At 46.6% G+C, this 19237-nt stretch overlaps 1 protein-coding gene across 4 annotated transcripts; it reads left to right on the plus strand.

Moving 5' to 3' along the window:
- Positions 1–1452: 1452 nt before the first annotated feature.
- Positions 1453–16754, plus strand: kiaa0753 (KIAA0753 ortholog). Of its 4 annotated transcripts, none has more exons than XM_035533905.1 (17): positions 1453–1916; positions 2062–2355; positions 2447–2699; positions 2796–2902; positions 3044–3106; positions 3618–3839; positions 4020–4215; positions 4392–4585; positions 4842–4975; positions 5178–5312; positions 6259–6348; positions 6457–6544; positions 6844–7002; positions 7113–7188; positions 7441–7561; positions 14266–14484; positions 15768–16754. In XM_035533905.1, exons 1-17 carry the CDS (start codon positions 1812–1814, stop codon positions 15958–15960), a joined length of 2649 nt encoding a protein of 882 aa, XP_035389798.1. In that variant the 5' UTR covers positions 1453–1811; the 3' UTR covers positions 15961–16754. The 4 variants fall into 4 exon arrangements, with proteins under 4 accessions (XP_035389798.1, XP_035389799.1, XP_035389801.1 ...); XM_035533906.1 differs by having other exon boundaries at positions 14269–14484; XM_035533908.1 differs by having other exon boundaries at positions 5190–5312.
- Positions 16755–19237: the final 2483 nt, after the last annotated feature.

Here is a 19237-nt window from a genome sequence, read left to right on the forward strand (position 1 = left end):
CTTATGGGCTGTCCTTTCCATGAAGCTGCCTGGTGGTTTTACCAAGGGCACTTTCAGCGGACACGTTTGACAGAGATCTCCCCTCCTCCACTTTTGCTGGGTGCCGTTGCGTTTGGCTGCACTGGATTCTACTTCTGAATTTGCCGTGATGGGCAAGGCGATCGTTCCACTTCAGGGTTGCAGAACACTTGGCTTTCAATGGCCTGATCTCAATTAGGCCCATGGGGGGTTGGAGGAATGTTGGCTGAAGCACGATCCCTATAATCATACCACTAAGGTCTTTCTTTATTTCCATGCATAAGAGGCTACAGACCATGTGGTGAGTTAGGAATGGAACGCTGCCTCTCTGAAATGGGGAAAAAGCTGTGGGACAAAAGGCCTTGTCTGCACTCTCCTTTTACCATCTTGCCTGCTCGGAAAAAGAAATAAAAATTCGATCATATCACCACAGTGGTCCAGTGGTACTCGTGCAGTGTTGTCTGGAGTGCCTGCGTGAGCACTGGACTGGGCAGGGCGGACGCCGAGCTCTCTAGGCAGTGTGACCGGCTGCTCCCTTGAGTTCCACTGGTCAGCATCGCTTCTCCTGGGCCACCTGAGTGTGAAGGAGCTGGACATGTTGCTCCTTTGTGGTCTGAAAAGAGGGAGATCCCTGCGCCAGGACCCAGAGCAAGGTGTCATCCGTACACACTAAACAAAAAAGTGTAGCAACACCTTTTCTGTCTAAACAAAAGTGTAGCATAAAAATGAAGAGCACAGGACTGCGTGGAGGGTTTCGTTGGCCCATGCTAGTGGCTGCCTCCTAGCTAAGAGCCAAGTGACGTACTGGATGCGTAGTGTGCAAATTGAATGAAGAGTCTTTTTGCCCTCTGAAAGTGTTAAATGTTGTGTAGGCCTATCCCACAGTACACATTTGTACATACCCTACCCAATGTCAATGCCAGCCCAAAGACATCTGACTTCTATTAGCAGCTTGGTCCGGTCCACTCTACTCGTCTGTTCTCCCCGTGCCCTTTACAACCCGCCACATGTTCCACGTGCTCCGTTTCTTCTCGTTTTCCGTAACGAATGTGCCCTTCTTTCTTTAGCACTGCCTTTCTAAAGTTATTCCTGTTATCATGGTAGCACACTAATGACAGCACCTCTTTGCACAGGAAAGTGAGGTGTAGCTCAACGAGCTGGGATATTTGTGTGTGTGTGTGTGTGTGTGTGTGTGTGTGTGTGTGTGAGTGTGTGTGTGAGAGATAGAGAGAGAGAGAGAGAGAGAGAGAGAGAGAGAGAGAGAGAGAGAAAAAAAGAAAGAAATGCATAATTTTCCTGAGCACAGATTCATCAACATTCATGAGCAGAGCAATGACTTTGACCTTTCTTTCAGTCGAGAGCGGTCGCTAGACGGCGGTATGGTACTTAAAACAGCTACCCAACGCAGTACGCGAAATAAGGAAGAAGATTTGTTGTCATGGCGCCGTTTTGAAACTTCTCCTGTTTGGAGCTACATTTAAGTTCGTTGGATGGCTATCTTATTACTGCTTGATATGAAACCGAGTGAGTAGATTAGGGCGCCTTTAAAAAGCCTTATATTCACTTACCATTTCACCTTACAAATCGATTTAAATGGTTTGGATTTCAGCTTCCTTTAGTTACATAGCTAGCTAGCTAACCGCCTGCAGAATTAGTTTATTACCACTAGCTAGACAGAAAGTTAGTTACATTTCTGACGGTGAAGATTATAGGATAGCCGTCTAGCAAGCTGCCCGTCTTGTCTGATAAACGCATATGCAACTAGAAGGCTGTCTTAGCTAACCTACCGTCAAATGAAGGATGTTTGGATGAACACAGACAGTCAGGGAGGATTCACCATGACGGCTGAGGAGAAAAACCGTCGCCCGAACCCCGGTGAATGGGGACGCCAAACACAGGTAACCGGTGCCTGATAATCAGTTCGTTTTGTCGCAGTATTTGTGATCCCTTACTTTTACTTTGTAATTATTCAGACCTCCCCCCCTTCTCTCTCACACTCTCTCACTCACACACACACTTATTCTCTTCTCAACTGCTACACAGCTTTTGTTCAATCTGGCCATGCCTACCTGTGTCCATAACCGAGCAACCAGTGCGCGCCCTCCAGCTCCAGTTGTGATTGAGAAGCTCGCGCCCCACAGCACAAAGCAGGATGATGGGGAAAGCTGTGGCAGCTCCTTGCGCCTCTCGGTCCTCTCAGAGGAGCGCCTACAGGCGGCAGTGAGACTTGCCAAGAGAGACTTGTACAGGAAACGGCGGGACTCCATGAACAGTCTGTTGCGTAAATCAACTGAGAGGTCTACAAGTCTAGACTGGAATAGCACAGCCAATCTTCAGGTATTTAAGTCAAAAACCTCCAATACTATTGCAGCATTTGATCATTTGATGAAAATAATATTAATGTTGGTTTTTATCCGATCAAATTTAGAGTGGGTTTTCCCCTAAAGGACAGCAGAGGAAAAGGAGCCCAAAGAGGCAGACAAAGTCCTACTCAGAGGTGCTTGTTTATACGCCTGAGAAGCTCCCTGTGACCTCGCTGCCTGCCCAGGGTCAGTCCCCTCCCTCCAGAGATGCTGGCCTGAGGGGTGTCGGCGGGGAGCCCCAACTCAGCAGGGAGATCCACAAGCTACAGAAACAACTGACCACGTACATCCAGAGGATAGAGCAGCTGGCTAAAAAAGGTACGACCCGGTCATCATCAGTGTTCCATCCTCATAATTCCTAGTGTCTGGATGGGTCGTGAGAGGCTTCATGGCCAAATGTGATGTTCTCCTCAGGGCGACCCATTGAGGCTGTGGAAGAGGAGGAGAAGCACCGGCTGGAGGTCCGCCGGCAGGAGCAGGCGGCGCGCTCTTCACGCATCATCTACGCATTGCAACAGCAGGTCTGTTTGGAGTCCTGCGCTTTTGCTGGCAGTGAAACTGCATCAGTGAGGTGTCGGCCCGATTTGAATCGATTGTGCACATTCGCTTGAAAGTAAAGTGTACGGTTATTTGAAGCAGAACATGTTTTCTTTAATAAACAGGTGAAAGAAATCCAAGCGGATTTGGAGAAGCTGCGATCGCAGAGCGTAGGACACATAAAAAAGGTAAGTAAGATGTATGCTAAGACAGACACTGGGTAGATGTATACACAACAAAACTTGATTTACTGCAGATCTACTGGTACTAATGTGGTGTTTCATGCCACACAGTTCAGCAATTCATGAGAGAGCTAAAGAGATCTAGAAACACCCTGCAGAAGAGCAGCTTGCTGGAAAACAAACTGGAAAGCAAACAACTGCTCCAGAGGCAGAAGTTCAGAGTTTACACTTATGGTGGATCAGTTTATTCTTGTCTTAAAAAAATAAAATAAAAAAATCCTTCGAACTTTAGATCTTCAACGTTTTATTGGTCTTCTAATATTAATAGGATATGTTGAAGAGCAGGATGTGTTCTTCCTCAGACAATAAAAACAGACTTCAGTCCTACTTGTGCATGCTGTTATGTGATACTCAGGGCAAGTCCTGTCTGTGATTAAAGGTTAAAGTAGAAATATCCTCTTCTTAATGTGCAGCAGAAATGATGTGAGCTTGCCTTGCATTATTTGTATCCTCCCAGTCAAGGGCAGTGGACAGGTTGGCCGCTGCCCATCGAGGGGCAGTCCGAGCCATGCAAGTGTTCATCAACCAACTGTCGGACCCGGCGGAGAGCAGAGTGCCTGCCCAGTGTCAGGAGCTGGGCCAGCTCATCCGCCAGCTCTTTCTCTGCTCAGCCAGGCTGGACGTGGGCCAGGGCTCGGCAATGCCAGAGACCACCCTGGACATCCTGCAGAAGTTGGAAGTAATGGCAGACCTGACCTTGTGTGCTCTTTTGTCTCCCTGTGATGACTGTTTGTAAGACTAAGATACGATTGCATGCGGAGTAGGTACAGTTGGAGTCCCTTAAATGAACCCTTAATAATAGCACTTCTAATAGCATTTTTTTATGACTGCGTCAGCTGTTCTTACTTTTCCTGTTTAGACCCTGGACTCGGCTCTGAGCAAGAAGGACCGTGCCCGGGAGACCGAGCCCCAGATGCGCAGCTCCTCACCTGTCAGAGAGAGGTCTCCCAGGGCCAGAGCTCTCAGCATGTGCCCGCCACGTGTCCCTCATGCCCTGACTGGGAAAGCTCCCCGGGGGCCAGTGAAACCTGCAGCCTTGAAAAAGCCCTTCCCAGGTGAATTGTGATCTCTAACTGAAATATCTTTGTCCGCTTTCCAGCTAATGCCAGAAAAACCTTTGCTCCTGCCTGATATGGCGACCCGAAAACGAATGGACACGGCCCTTCTTCAAACAGGGGACTTTTCTGGCATGGATGGGACTGATGGCGGTGCTCTCTGTCTTTGTGGTCAGGTAGGAGAGCAGCAGGGAGGCCCAAGAGAGGGGCGAGGCTCTCGGATCAGGAGCGCGGTGAGGTGCTGAGGGTTGCCGTCCAGAGCCTGGTGCACCAGAGAGAGCTTAGTGAGGGAGAGGGAGGGAGAGAAAGCAGGCCGGAGCCACATAGCTGCAGCCCGGCCACTGGTGCGGTTCGTCCAGCCAAAAGCAAGGTAAGACCGGCCTCTGGTTGATACAACTGGGTGTCTGGATTTAGTCTGGTCTTCTGATTTGGGAGGGAAAGTCTGATAAGCGAGATGATGATGATATTTTAACAATGGATATGAAAACTTGAAATGTATTGCATAATGGTGAAGTCCTAATCGTATTAAAGACACTGAAAATAATTTCATTATAATGAATGAGACACGAGCCTCATGCCTTAATTTAACGTTATGAAACTAAATCTCAGTCTCTTAATCCACAAAGCAGGGTGATCACGTTCGAGATGCCAGCTTCCAGCAGGCCACTGTTTCATCCAGGCTTAGAGAAAGTCAGTTACCACAGAGAGAGGCCTCCGTGCCCTGGATCCCCACATCTCCTCACTCCCCTACCAAACAGCGGTATGTGCATTAACACACGCTCATAAACACACAATCATTCTCCCTTTGGTTTCTCTCCATTTCACAGATTAGGGTGTGTGTGTGTGTGTGTGTGTGTGTGTGTGTGTGTGTGTGTGTGTGTGTGTGTGTGTGTGTGTGTGTGTGTGTGTGTGTGTGTGTGTGTGTGTGTGTGTGTGTGTGTGTGTGTGTGTGTTTTTATCAGAGCCGTGTCCAGCAGGCCAGAGCCCAGGTGTCTCTTCTCCCCGGTAAAGAGCTCTTCCCGGGGCAGGAGCAGCACCCAGCAGGAGACCAAGACAGCTGCAGGCAGAATGAGACAAGCCCATCACGAGGCCCTCAGGTCCCACGCAGCTTCACTCCTCATATGCCATTGCTTTATTTGAAAGAAAACCTGCACACAGGCCCTCAAGAGATGGCTAGTGTTTAGCCATGCTGTGCATGCAAGCGAAACATTTCCACAACAGTAAGACACTCTGCCTGCAGGGTTCATCCCAGGCCATCCCAGATTTTGAGGCACTTCATTGTGCATTTTTGCCTTTGAAAAATGACCAGTGCTATTGTCAAAATGTCTGATTTCATTAGTTTGCTGTCAAATTAACACGTAACACAGTGGTAATGTATTTGCAACAGATGAAGGAAAATAAATGAGCTAAATTATTCCTGTGGAAAGCACAGATTGAATTAGTTTGGCATTTGTCATTAATTTGTTTCAAATGATCTTCACTTGCAGAAAGCCAGCGGCTACGCTCTTGATTCTATTTAGACATTGGCTCTTGCCATATACTATATTTCACTCGCAGGCAATTTGCAACTGCTCACGCATTAAATTTATATCCTGACAGACCTCCACGTCGTCACTGGACTGAAATAATTACAGTGTGGTTTATAAGGAAATGAACAGTTTTTCCACTCATGCACATTGTGAAAGGGAAACGATAACTGAGCTTGAAATCCTGAATGGTGTCTTTAATTCACAGACACTGGTAGCAAACTCCAGATACAAATCTCATATCTGGAATAGGCTCTATATGCACAGTTGATCACGATACAGATAAGACGCCAGCCGGGTAGTCATGTTTGCTCCCCTGTAATGGGCAGCACTGTGTCCTAAAAGACCTGTTGTGCCATGTGAGATTACTACCCAGTGGCTTACGCGCTGCGTTTCATTGGTCCGTGATCGTAATTGCACGCTGTTGTGCTGGAAAGCAGTCGTATTGCATCATCTGTTGAGTTGTTCGTCTGCGTCATCGTTCTGAGGCTTTTGTGCACGTGCGTGCGCTTTGCAGACATGCTTGGCTGGACGGGATGACTGAAGACGGGCTAAGGCAGCTGAATCAGCTCACGAAAGAGGAAACTGAGCGTATTGGTAGGCTCAGGTACAGCCAGCAGTGACCCTGGTCACCAGACCACTCACTATGACTTGGATCTGTGGTATCTGAATTTGAATTGTGTTTGTAGTTTACACGCGTGTGTGTGCGTGACAGGTCCGAGGTGCTCTCTCCTACTCAGTGGGCTCAGAGAACTGAGGAGGCAGCTAGAGAAAGACTTCAGCCTCTGCTGGACTCTGTACAGGTGACTGGTAACATCTGCAAAAATGCCAGCACTTCCTAATGTTACCTGTGACACAGCACAGCAATACCGACAGGATTTCAGAGATGAGCTCCTTAGGATGTGTTAATGATTTTTAGTTGTTAGGGGTATGAAAGGGCCTCATGATGGTGATTTCATGTAAATCAAGTTTGGATTGACTATATTGATTATTAATTTGGTTATATAATCAATTATAATCATTTATGCGTTTGGGTTTTAGCCGAAATAAAATTCGCAGGCTATTTTTAAACACGTGTGTCTGTGTGTGTGTTTTTACCCAGGCTGCAGCAGGTGTGGATGACCTAAACGGGGCCGCCACCCCGGAGGCCCTGCCGGGGGAGGCAGGCGGAGCCGCACGGGTGGAGGCGGACCAGGCCCACAGCAGGCTGCTGTGGGAGCCCATGCTGGAGCGCATGCTGCAGCGCATGGAGGAAATGGAGGTCAGACCACTGCTGCACGCTGCCGCTGTGCTCGTCTTTGCCGTGGTGTTCGTCCATGCGTTACCGAAAGAGCTCAAACCCGAACCTTGTGTTTCGTTTTGCTCGTTCAGAGAGACGAGGAGGAAGTGCGACGGCGCTTCGCTACAATCTCTTACGCGGACTATCGGCACTGGGAGCGGAATGCTGGTGAGTACAAGAGGGGCTGAACCGCATAGACAAGACGAGCACACACTTCCAGGTGTGTGGAGAACTGCCTGATTTAAATAATTACTCTCTTTGCAGTTTGACAGAAGGTCAAAGCAGTGCTCGTCTTGACTGAGTGGAGGTTGTGTGGCCGTGATGAGTTGTCCCCCGCCCCCCAGTGGCCTTGGTAGTTGATTTCGCTGCTCTTGTCCAGCAGGTGGCGGCATTGTTGAAGCATATACTCTCTTGTCTTAGGAGCCCAGCGGAGGAGCGATGGTTCCAGACCTACATCTCCACAGCCCATCAGAATGACCAAAGCTGTTGTGAAGCCCTTCACCACTGCGGAGATCTTGATACAGAGGCCCGTGGAGAGCGGGTGAGTTTGTGTGTGTGTGTGTGTGTGTGTGTGTGTGTGTGTGTGTGTGTGTGTGTGTGTGTGTGTGTGTTTTCTGTCGACTTGCCTCACTGTCAGTAATGAGACGTAATATATTTAAAGGAATGATCAGAGATTGAAAAATTGTCCTCCAGAGTTTGTCTGAAGGAAATGGCTTAACGCGTCATTAAACCCATCATCTAACAAACAGAGTGATGTGTCATGATGCAATTAAAAACAAATTGAGTAGAAGCGTTTGTGGCAATTTACAGTAATTAATCGTCGCCTGACTTATCCCTGCCTGCAAGGCAGTACTGTGACTGTTGCGCTTCTTTGCATTGCGACCCTTGTCAACGGGGTCGAAGAACTTCGACTGCATCTCAAACATGTCTACGGGCTTTTGCCTGGCCTGTTGCCTCTGTCGCTCTGCCGAGAGGTGGAGGACCCGAGACTGCCCAGCGTCTGCGCCTGGAGATCTGGCGCCTGCTGCCACTGCTGTTCCAGTTAACGTGGACGATGAAAGAATGCAAAGAAAGTGTGGAGAGGCCATAAGGCACAGTGGACAACGACATCAGCGAAATTCAGTGGACCGGATTCAATAGCTCGGTTTGGAGATTACAGAGACTAAAGAGCTATGTGGCAGTGCCTGGCCCCCCCCCCCCCCCCCCAGCCCCTCCGTTCCCAAGCTGCTATAAAGCTGCTCTGCTCTTTATAAACTCTAGGCCACTCTATCAGAGCTCCTTGATGCCACAGTCTAAACTCCACTCTGACTGGGAGTTACAGGGATCAGCACGGACGTCAGCAGGCCTCTCAGCCATGAATTGTGCTCTAAAAGCAAAATGGGCCTGTTGAGTGCTTTGGGCTTTCCAAAAAACAGCTGTGGAAAGGCACTTCCAACCCCCTGGAGAACAGCGAAGCACTTGCTGCAGAACCGGTGTACGAGCAGATACTGCTGAGAGTTCAGTATAAAAAGCCTTCATGTTGTTATTAATAGACAATAGAACCTCTGCCTTTTTATATCCTTCAGAGCCCTAAAAAGGTATTTCAGTGTAAAACTCTGAGCAGCGCATGGATGTAGATTATTAAGGAGGAGCTCTATTGTTCTCTGCTGACTACAGCATGTACTTTGTAGAAAGAGAGGCTTTCCAAGAGGGATGAAAGCGAGCTTCCAGCCAGCTTCCAGCCTGGCGGGCCATGGCTGTGAGCTGGGGCCGTGCTCCCACCGCATTGGAACGGCACGCTGAACCCGTCTTCGTCTGACCCCGGTCTGCGTGCATCACACACCCCTCGAGCGGCGGCCTCCCTGAATCGGCTCGTCACGAAGGTCGAAAAACTCCGTCCCAAAAATTTGCCCGACATATCATCTTGGTTCCCAGACACTTTCCTGATTAAAGGGATAGGATGAGGAACGCCTTAATCCTCATAGGGACATGTTTGAGTCACTGTGTCGGGCTCCTTGTCAGGAAACATCTGCATGGGGCAGGCAGGCAGCCAAGCAGGATTTAGGCCCCGCTCCTAATGTGGAGGTTGCTAAGAGAAATGGGCAGTACAGTTATGTGCCAAATAATAGCAGTGTGTTTAAAACAGCTGAGTAAAAGCTCAATCGTCATAATGGCATTTATTTCCTTATACACAAAGGCACTGGGAGCACCGCACATTCAATTCCAAATGAAAACATGAACAAAATATCAATTTTTAAACTGAAAATGAAGAAAAAAGAATAATGGGCTGTTCAGAAAAATAGCAGTGTCTTCATTTTCATTTACAAACTCAAATATTTACAGTATAAACTGAAAGTTGTTTACAGATTTAACTTTTCTGTTGATCATGAACTAATATTTAGTTGTATAACCTTTATTTCTGATAACTGCTTTACATCTGTGTGGCATGGAGTCGACTAACATCTGACACCTGCGAACAGATATTCCAGCCCAAGATGACTGGACTATATTCCACAGTTCTTCTGTATTTTTGGGTTTTGCATCAAAAACAGCATTTTTAATGTCGCTCCACAAATTCTCAATCGGACTGAGGTCTGGAGATTGAGCTTCATAACATCAATCTTGTTAGTCGATAAATGGGTCCAACTCCAAAGTATGAGAAACATCCCCAAACCATTATGCTTGCAGCTCCATGTTTTACAGTCTTCACAGTGTACTGTGGCTTGAATTCAGTGTTTATGGGTCGTCTCACAAACTATCTGTGGCCTTTAGACCCAATAAGAACAATCTTGCTCTCATCTGTCCATAGAATGTTGTGCCACTTCTCTTTAGGCCAGTCAATGTGTTCTTTGGCAAAGATGTCTTTTTTTTCAGCAATAGTACTTTACGAGGGTTTCTTGCAAATAGTTTGGCTTCATGTAGGTGTCTTCTGATTGTTGCAGTGCTCACAGGTAACTGAAGCTCTTCTTTGATTTCCCTGGAGCTGATCATTCGATGCTTCTTTGCCATTCTTGTTATTCTATGATCTACGCGGATGGTAGTATTTCTGTTTTGTTTGCCATTTTAAAGCTTTTGAGAATTTTAGCTGAGCAGCCAATTATTTTCTGCACTTCTTTATATGTTTTCCTCTCTCCAATCAACTTCTTGATCAAAGTTCTTTCTCCTTCGGTACAATGTCTGGAACGACCCATTTTACTCACTGAGCAAGGGCTAAAACCAGCAGGCACAACATTTGCTGCCCTCCTTCTTTAAATAAGGGCCGTAATTGACACCTGTTTCTTCATAGAATGAATGACCTCACTAATTGAACTCCCCACTGCTATTAATTTGAACATGCCCCTTTCATTCAAATGAGTCATTTACACCCAATTAGCAGCGTGCATGCCATGACTGTTGATTCTGTTGGTTGCCCATTACTCAGCTACACCCAGTCATGAATTTTTTTCTGCTAAAATCAGTAATTAAATACATTAGTAGTGATAGACTGCTATTATTTTGCACATAACTGTATATACAGCTGAAACGAGGCCCACATCGATAGTGAAATTAACCATTTACTCAATGAATTGGAATAGAAACCAGCCACACTGTCACACACAGGCTCTTTCTTGTGGCTGGGCTGGGCAGCAGCGGTGGCGTGAGAAGTGATTTTTCTCTAACTGTTGAACATGTGCCCGTTCAGGGTGACTGACCTCCCAGTTCTGTGCCAGAGGCATAAATGTTCCGTCCAGGCCCAACGTCAAATGCAAGGAGAGCATCCACTAAGTTGAGCTGATGTGAAGGCACACGAGATGACGCCACCAGAGAAAGAGGCCAATGTTTGCGTCTCAATCATCACTGAAGGCTTCAGTGTGGGACGTTTAGCCAGTTTTAGCAGCAAATTCTGTAGCTTTGTATCTCTGGCACCACAGTACTGGAAGTTCAGTCTTCCTGCTAAGTGGGGTAGAGGGGTGGGGCATTTGGAATGGAAGTCTGGTGTTTCCTTCCAACCACTTGTCTATCCATTCATATGTGCCTCAAGAAAAAGCAAACCAGGCTCAAGTTGTTTAGGTGCTTTCTCTCTGTGCAGTAGATGGGACCAATAATTTATTTTAAATCAAATTTCTGTCTTGGCCATACATCATGTTGACTTATGCCAGCTGGAGCCCAGATAGAGCTTTGCTACATTTAGGTTGATGAAGAGGAAACTAATTACTTTAAAGGGAAAAAAAATTGACATCCGCTCAGAGTCCTTAGTGTGTCAGGCTGGCTTCATGTGGAATAACTTTGCCTTTAGTATTACTGCCTGTAAAGGTTTTTATTTATGTCCCGCTTGCCCAGAGGAAGAATTTTGAGTTAATCAGAATTTGCTTGGCCTGTAGTGGCTTCTGCACTGATGATGGCATCCGGAATCGATGTTACACACTTGAATCAATAACCCTCAGCCTCCGTGGTCGTTTATCTGGTGATTATTATGTGTGCTTTGTGCCTCCGCATTATCATTCATTTTCTTGCAGGCCGCTGAGAAGTTCGGAGGCCTTTAGTGGCTTCATTAAACCCCTGGTATGTCTGCCGCATCTTTTTATTTCTTCTTTTTTTTCAGTGTCAAATTTACATTAAAAAGGACTGCTATTGGGGGCATGTGGTATACAGACTAAATTCATGGAAAATGCATTATTCATAGGCACGTGTTAATAAATTTGCTTTTAGCACATTCAAAAAGCGTCTGCCAGGGAATTTATAGTGTGAAAAAAGAAAGAAAAGAAAAATCATTAGAATGTCACAATACTAGAGGTACCACTAGAGGGCACAGTGGCTAGTTCTGAGTGTCTGTAGGAATGTGTTTGTGGAGGTGCCAATCAGGCTGAAGGATGTGTGAGGACGACTGGATAGAGAGGTGATTACTGACGTAAAGCTGGAGAAGCAGATATTGGGCCCAGCCGCTGATTAGTGCTCACAGCTCGTTATGTCTCGTCTAATCTCTCATTCCCTGTGTTTATAACACACCCAGTTCAGCTCAGGAACACCTGCGGCTTTAACACCCCCTTTCCTGTACAAATACATACACACACACACACACACACACACACACACCCCGTTCTCATAGCTAACTCAGAGCAGGTATTCACACATTCAGCCAACACATGGCCTTGGCACCATCACAGTTCTCTTGTTGCTAGCAAACGGTGTGGAGACATTATGGGCTCCTACTGAGCCAACATGGTGGAGGGCTGTTATTGGGCCATATGGCTTTATGGACTTTATTCTGAGACTGATGGAGGCGAGGACTATTTTGAAACGGTCTGGTAATGAAATGAATGTAATGGCTTGCTTTCACCTTTATTCCATTATTGCGGTCATCTGAACCCTGAACCACCAACGACCAGGTTCTCCTTGTTTCATCATTTCAAAAGACACACGGTGTCCCTGCTCCAAATTGTTTTTCGAGTGCAGTTGCAGTCAGATCGGTGGACGAGAGGAGACCATGGTGTCCTCACTTAGGAAGCGATACGCCAGTGAAGGACACAAGAAGAACCTGTGGAGCCATCAGGGTGGATGTTGGCACCGTGCTGAATGCTGAATAGCAGCCAGGAGCGGGGTGTGGGGGAGGAGGGGGCGGCGTCGATTGTCTCCGGGGAGAGGGAGAGCGAAAGAGAGTGTGTGGTCAGCACATCTCTGAGAGCAGCTAATCTCCATTGACTGTGGTTTGCCCAAAGTGCTGAGGGCTCTTATGCGCAGATCAGAGGATTGTATGCAGTGCTGCTCAGAATTCAACACACTCCTTAATGCCTATTTTTCTCTCTCTCTCTCTCTCTCTGTCCATTCTCTTTCATTCACCCCGCTCTAAGGTCTGTCTCCTGGCTGTGACGTCTCGGTGTGAGGGCAGTAGAACCTCCTCTTCCCTTTACTTGTACCCCTACCTGCCTCATGTTACAGGCCTGCAGTTGGTGAAACTCAAAGCTGCCTGCTGCGTCTCACAGCCTGCGTTTTGAGGTTGAATGAGCAGGGACCTTTTGTTGTCCACCTCGACCCATTCTGCCCACCAGATCCTCGGGCCTGGCCTGTGTTTCCGCCCACCCCCCGCTGGTGCCTAAATTCACCATAACGCGCCAGATTTCGGCTGGAGTACAGCAACGCTTCCACATGGCTGAATGGCATGTGAGCCGGGTCCATGCTATCGAGCGCTGAACTGCATTTGGGATGTCGGGGAGGAAAGATTTTTCAGCTGCCAGCTCTGTAGTGTCAAAGGATATAACGTCATATGTGTTAGGCTTTACCAAAGCGCGTGTGTGTGTGTGAGTAAGTACTGGATGGTGAATAGTTTTTTTGCTTATGATGATGTTTTAACGAGTCTTTGTTCTGAGACTTGCCATGGTCACTGCATTAAGTCAAGGCCTGCTGCCTTGAGGAACTTCAGGACACTCTGGTATCTGACTTGAGTCATGCCTCTGTCCTTTATCTTGGAAACCAGACAGAAGACTTCTCAGCCTGATTGGGAGACTAAAGTGACCAGGACCAAGCTGCGATTAAAGACCCTTTACTTCAGCACCTCATGAAATTAATCCCATGTCCGTTAAACAAGCAGAGTTAATCTACCAGTATGAAATTCATAAGCGCTGGAATATTTAAGAGCTCTCTCTTTTTTTTTTTTTTTTGTTTTGACATGACATAAAATGCCACAGCCTTTTCGAATGCCTTTAGGTGGGTTTCAGTGGGGGCATTAGATTAGCAGGATAAAAGAGAAAACAATAGTCCTTCTACAGAGAATACAGTGACTATGATGGTTTGGTTCGTTTGGGGCCAGAGCCTTGGGAGTGTATCCCGCTCTGGGCAAGGGTGATGCTCCTGGCTCTGGATGTGGCTTCAAGTGCTTGTACTTGTGGATGGCACCTTTAGGCCCAGAGGGAGCCATGGGCCAGCATGGCCCAGCCGAGGCCTGGCCTACGTCCCTGCTTCCTCCTTCTGAGTGGTGGGTCGGTCAGGGTTTGAACACGCCCCCTGAGCTCACCACTCACTGTTGCTCCTAGAGAGATGATGGTGATTTACCAATTGGCATCTTAATTTCATCCATTGATTTGCTTTGGCTGCATCTGTTATAGCAAGTTGATGAGCTCATTAGCAGCACTTGGTGGTGGTGCCAGTATGAAGATGCGACGCTGGGTAAGGGGCAGGTGTGCCCGTTGTGCCAGGTGCAATCACTGTTGCTCTTGAATACAAAGGTGGATAGTTGCCAGGATGATTTATATATGGTGACGACTAACCAGCTGCTCGTGTGTCCGTCTCTAGCAGGGTGTCGGAGAGCTCCCCTCCGGACGAGGAAGCATCTGCCCCTGTCTGCAGCCCTCCGCCCCCCGGCCTCGTGGACCCTGAGGGAAGGGTCCGCCTGAGCGTGCCCCCAAGCGTTCTGAAGAACATCCAGGAGTACAGAGAGGCCCATGACTCCTACCTACGTCTGGTGTCCCACGAGGCCGTGGGCAACTTCGATCCCTGGGCTGTCGCGGAACGGTGAGCTCCTGAAGGCTGGGGCAGAAGCTGTTTTGCCGTGCTGGAGCGCTGGAGCTGCATGTTGGTTAGCACAGGCAGCACGGCTTGGGCGCCGACACGTGCAGCCAAAGCAAACGCCGCAGATTACTCACAGCATCCATTTTTATTCCCGTCCCGAAACGGGCAGTAGGAGCTTCCTTTGTTTACAGCACGGAGGATGTAATGCATCTCAAACATGTTTACATGTGAAATAGCACCATTAGCTTCGGTGCGTTTGCAGGGCTGATGTGGGGTGTGTGTGTGTGTGTGTGTGTGTGTGTGTGTGTGTGTGTGTGTGTGTGTGTGTGTGTGTGTGTGTGTACCTTTTGTTCTGTGGTCTCTCCTGTACACCCAATACATCATTAGCGCAGTTAACAGAACTTTCAAGTCTGGGTAATGCGCCAAGTCTTTGTCTTTGGAGGCAGTCGAGAAAGCCTTGAGTTAGATTACGTTTATACACACCGCTTGCAAGGGTGGGGGTGGGAGACTAGTGGAAATCTGCTCAGAGGTTCCCAAAGGAGAGCTGACTACTTCCTCCTCTCCTCCTGTCGACTGCGTGGGAGCAGCATCTGCAATGGAGAAGACGTGCAAATCAGTTCAGGAGAAACAAAAAGTACAAGTTATGAAGAGTCAGTTTCATCAAAGTGAGGAGATGATGATGATGATGATGATGATGATAATAATAATAATTTTTATTTATTTTTTTAGGTCTTTCTCTACTTTGGTTAAGAGAAATAGAGATGATTCTTTTACAACCTAATACTCTAATCTGTTGAACAGATATTAAATGGCTTTTAGTGGTCAAATGACATTATACTTGAGGACGAATAAGGATGTGAAAAGCAGGAGTTTGCTCTGGCGCTGCATCAGAGCTGAGGCACTCGTCCAACTCCCTGTGTAGTCTGGGTAATGCGACTTAGTGGGACACTGAAGGCCCTTTGGCAGTTTTCTCCTACCTGAGGGGCTGGATTATTGATTGTGAAATGCAGTGAAATGAGGATCTTGATCTCAAAGAGGATCTTGACTGCCCGACCTGCCTCACCCGCAGGGAGTGTGGAGGGCATTGGGAGGAGTGGCTAGGGGAACCTGCCTCAGGGATCTGGGCTGTGAGGGGCTCCTCAGAAATCCGGCTTGTGCCTTAATCGATAACTGCTTAGTGGATGCACAATAAAGCACCATACCTGCATGAGGTCCTGCATGGGTTGCTCTGTCTGCTCTCTCTCTCTTTCTATCTCTCATGGTGCCCTGGCTTCTCTCTCTCTCAGTCTGGCTGAGGAGCTGATGACGGAGGCCCTGGCTGATGTGGCAGCAGAGTTCCAGGAGGTTTGTGAGCAGTATGCTGAGGCCATCTTCACCTCCGAGTTCCTCCAGCCGTGTCCTAGCAGTGCCACAGGCAGGACCTCATTATGGGGGTCTTTTTTGTCCCCCTTAGGCAAAAACTCCAGTTTTACATTGTAAAACATTTTTATGTACTTTTATATACTTGTATTGGAATTTTTTTTTTCTTCTTTTCTTTAATTGGGAGTGTGATCTTTCAAGAGATGAAGAACTATTAAGCTTTTTTGTTTTGTTTTTCCTGCTATTCATATGACAAGCATTTGAGTTTCCTTTGGGCATTTGATCTCTTTACCACACACACATCCTTTCAGCATTAAGTTAGTGTGAAGCTCGATTGCGACTTGCCAGTGTGCTGGTGCTACGTTTTCCAATGTACTTGAGTTCATGGCCATGCCCAAGGACTTTAGACCTATGGGTTTTTATTGCTATTACGGGGTAAATTGCAATTTCTGTTTTGTTTTTTTTTCTCTAAAGAAAAATGTTCCCCGTTGCTCGTAGATGTTTGCAGTTTCACGTGGTAAAGGTATGGTAATGAAGTGGTGAGGGCCACTGGACTAATGCAATTTGTGTTGGTGCTTGAAGGAAGATAAGGAAGTGGAGGAGCCCAGCTGTTGGCTTGGCCTGCAGGGACCATGCTTGTGACATGCACATACACATTGACGGAGTTAAATTAGCCATCACCACGTCTGATATGTACATGTGTGTGCGCATGTGTCCTGTCTACAAAACGACAAAAGAGGAAGATTTTATGCAAAGGTTCCTGCCTTGTTTTCATACAGATCGCATAGTCAAACTCAATGGCACCTTCGTTTAATAGCTAACAAACTTTTAGAAGTATGAATATGTTAGAATTATTTATACAGTGAAATAATGCCCCCTATTTTATAATAGTAATAAACCCTTTTTTTCTTTTAGCGGTGTGACTGATGGGTTTAGTCTTGTTACGTCTGATATAAATATCTTTAATCTGAAAGGCAGGAGCAGAGACGGAGCATGTATATTTTAAAATCCCTTCATCCTTGCAGTGGCACATAGCCCCCAGTGACGAGGATGGAACTGCTTCTAGAGGAGGGAAAAAAAGTTTCATTAATTAGTTTTTCCCCCTTGCATCAAGCTACTGCGATCAGTGTTCTCCATCTTGCTGTCTCACCTGCCCCTAGAAGATTTTTCTCTGGACCTGCTCTTATAGCCGGCCTGGCGCAGTGACTCCTGTGAGAAGTGTTTTGTCATTGGGCTTCCTGACTGGTACAAATAGACCTGCTCTATAAAACAGTGTAGTTTACAAGAGCTGGCCCTCTGGACTATGCTGCATTACATACTCATGCAGAGCATACTTGTGTAGGGAATGAATTTGAAAATTGCTGACGGTCACATGAAGACTATGATCACCAACTCTTCCAGGTAAATGAAATGGTAAAATAATTAAAAAAAAAAAAAGATGCAGAAGTGTAGATACAGGATTTGTTACAGAGTGAAATAAAACACTGCAGATTGTGACTGGTGTGAAAAATGTTGGGCTTGAGCATAATTTGTTGTTAACTCTACTCAATGGCACCGCCATAATTCTTGAGACTGGACAGTTAGATGAGCACTTGAGTTTTGCGTTGTACCGGCTCGCTGACATGTGCAGTGCTATTTAGTAGTCATATAATATTGGTTGTTGTAAGGACTGTCTACGGCATGATTTATAGACACTTTTCAGTATATGACCCCTCAGCTACTGTTACACAACAGCACTGGTCGGTTATAAGATATTCTCTATCGGACAGAATTATCTGACTAATACAGTGCGTGTTTTCATATTTAGAATGCTCCAAGGCTATAGTGTGGTGGCAGTGTGATTTATGACAGAGTTGGTAAACACTGGTGGAGTGGGAAGCACTTTCACCATTTAAACGCAAGCAGTTACATTAAGCCCCCCCCAGTCTTAGCCCATTCCCTCAGGCTCTAATAAAGGCAGAAAGCAATTAGCAATGGGTAAGAATCAGACTTCACTTTAAAACGTTCTTTTATGGATGCCTTCGGCCAGCTCTGTTTCCGCCGCAGACATTCAGATTGGCCCATAAACAGATTTCTCCTCACCCACTTTGGTTTTCACTTTTCCTTTATAAGAGGGGAGTTTGAGCCTATTTCAGGAAGAATACATTAAAAATTAGATCGCATGTGGCTGCAAGACAATGCCACCATGTAATATATAGATCTCGTATATGTGATTAACACAGGCTTGGGATGATGAGAACAGGCAGTACACCAAGCCAACCCAGAAATCCACAATGTAGAATATGTGGGAAAAGCCAATAACACCCCCTGTGCCAAAACGAAATCAAGTGGGGAGAAGATGATTTTTACTCTTCCATAATTGTGGAAACAACAGACAGCATTGCTCCTCTTAAAGGCTCTGCCATAATTTCAGATGGAGTGACGGTTTGAATTTGAAGCACAGTGGATGTAGTGTAGCGTCTCAGGCATGCGCACCTGTCTCTGGAACTGACTTGCCCCTGATCTTTGTCCTTATAAGTAAAGATGGCCATAGCACAATGACTAATGTTTTTTACCAAAATATGTCTCCAAATGTCTAGGATAATGCATCGTTATGCAGCAATGCAATGACCCAACACACTACCAGGGTGATTAGGAAGAGCTCATGAAAAGAAAATTGACTAAATCGATCTTCCACTTTACATCCAACGATGCATTCATTTCATATGCTGAAAAGGAGATGGAGTTCAGAAACCATCAAGCAAAACCAAAAACAAAAGGAAAATAATTACAAACAAACAAACAAAAAAACAACAACCCACCCCTGATCACATGGTCTTGTCAGTAGATCAGACTTGTCTGAACTATATTAACTGAATGCAAGCCATTAGGAAGTAGTCATTTGTAGTCTAACTGATTCATTGATCTAATTACTTAAGGTGAGAGGTGAGGGGGCAGTAAAGTGAAAGACACTAGGAAGTAAATCTCAGGTAAGCTTAGGTCTGAGAAGGAGAAGGGAACACACAGAGCACTGGAACCCGTGTACTGTATATACCTGTGGCTTGGTCGTTATAGGTAGGAACGTCAACCATGTGACCGAAGCGTTACTGCTGGTCGTGCCATTCCATCGCAGTCCTCACACCGACATGGGATATTGTATATCTCTATATCTCAATATAACATTAAAAAAAAAAAACATTTGCCCCGAGCCTACCTGGCTCATGTAACTGTTTACAAAATAGTCTCACATGGATCTGGGTTTTGACATGGAACAATTTGCATTTCCTAGGCGTCATTGTCAAAAACACGGAGGCTCCGCTCGTCAGTTCGACCGTGCCACTGGAGGCAGTCGAACATCAGATGCGCGCGACGGGAGGGGAGGGCTTGAGCAAAGTCTGCACACACACACACACACACA

Source organism: Electrophorus electricus, chromosome 15 (genome assembly GCF_013358815.1).
Source record: "Electrophorus electricus isolate fEleEle1 chromosome 15, fEleEle1.pri, whole genome shotgun sequence".
NCBI lineage: Eukaryota > Metazoa > Chordata > Actinopteri > Gymnotiformes > Gymnotidae > Electrophorus > Electrophorus electricus.

What these genes read in the sequence shown, in the direction of transcription:
- kiaa0753 (XM_035533905.1), top strand. Translation starts at nt 1,812, where the DNA reads ATGAAGGATGTTTGGATGAACACAGACAGTCAGGGAGGATTCACCATG. An exon ending in CACTCCCCTACCAAACAGCG is followed by an intron (nt 4,976 to 5,177) that starts GTATGTGCATTA and finishes TGTTTTTATCAG; the next exon opens with AGCCGTGTCCAGCAGGCCAG. An exon ending in CTCTGCTGGACTCTGTACAG is followed by an intron (nt 6,545 to 6,843) that starts GTGACTGGTAAC and finishes GTTTTTACCCAG; the next exon opens with GCTGCAGCAGGTGTGGATGA.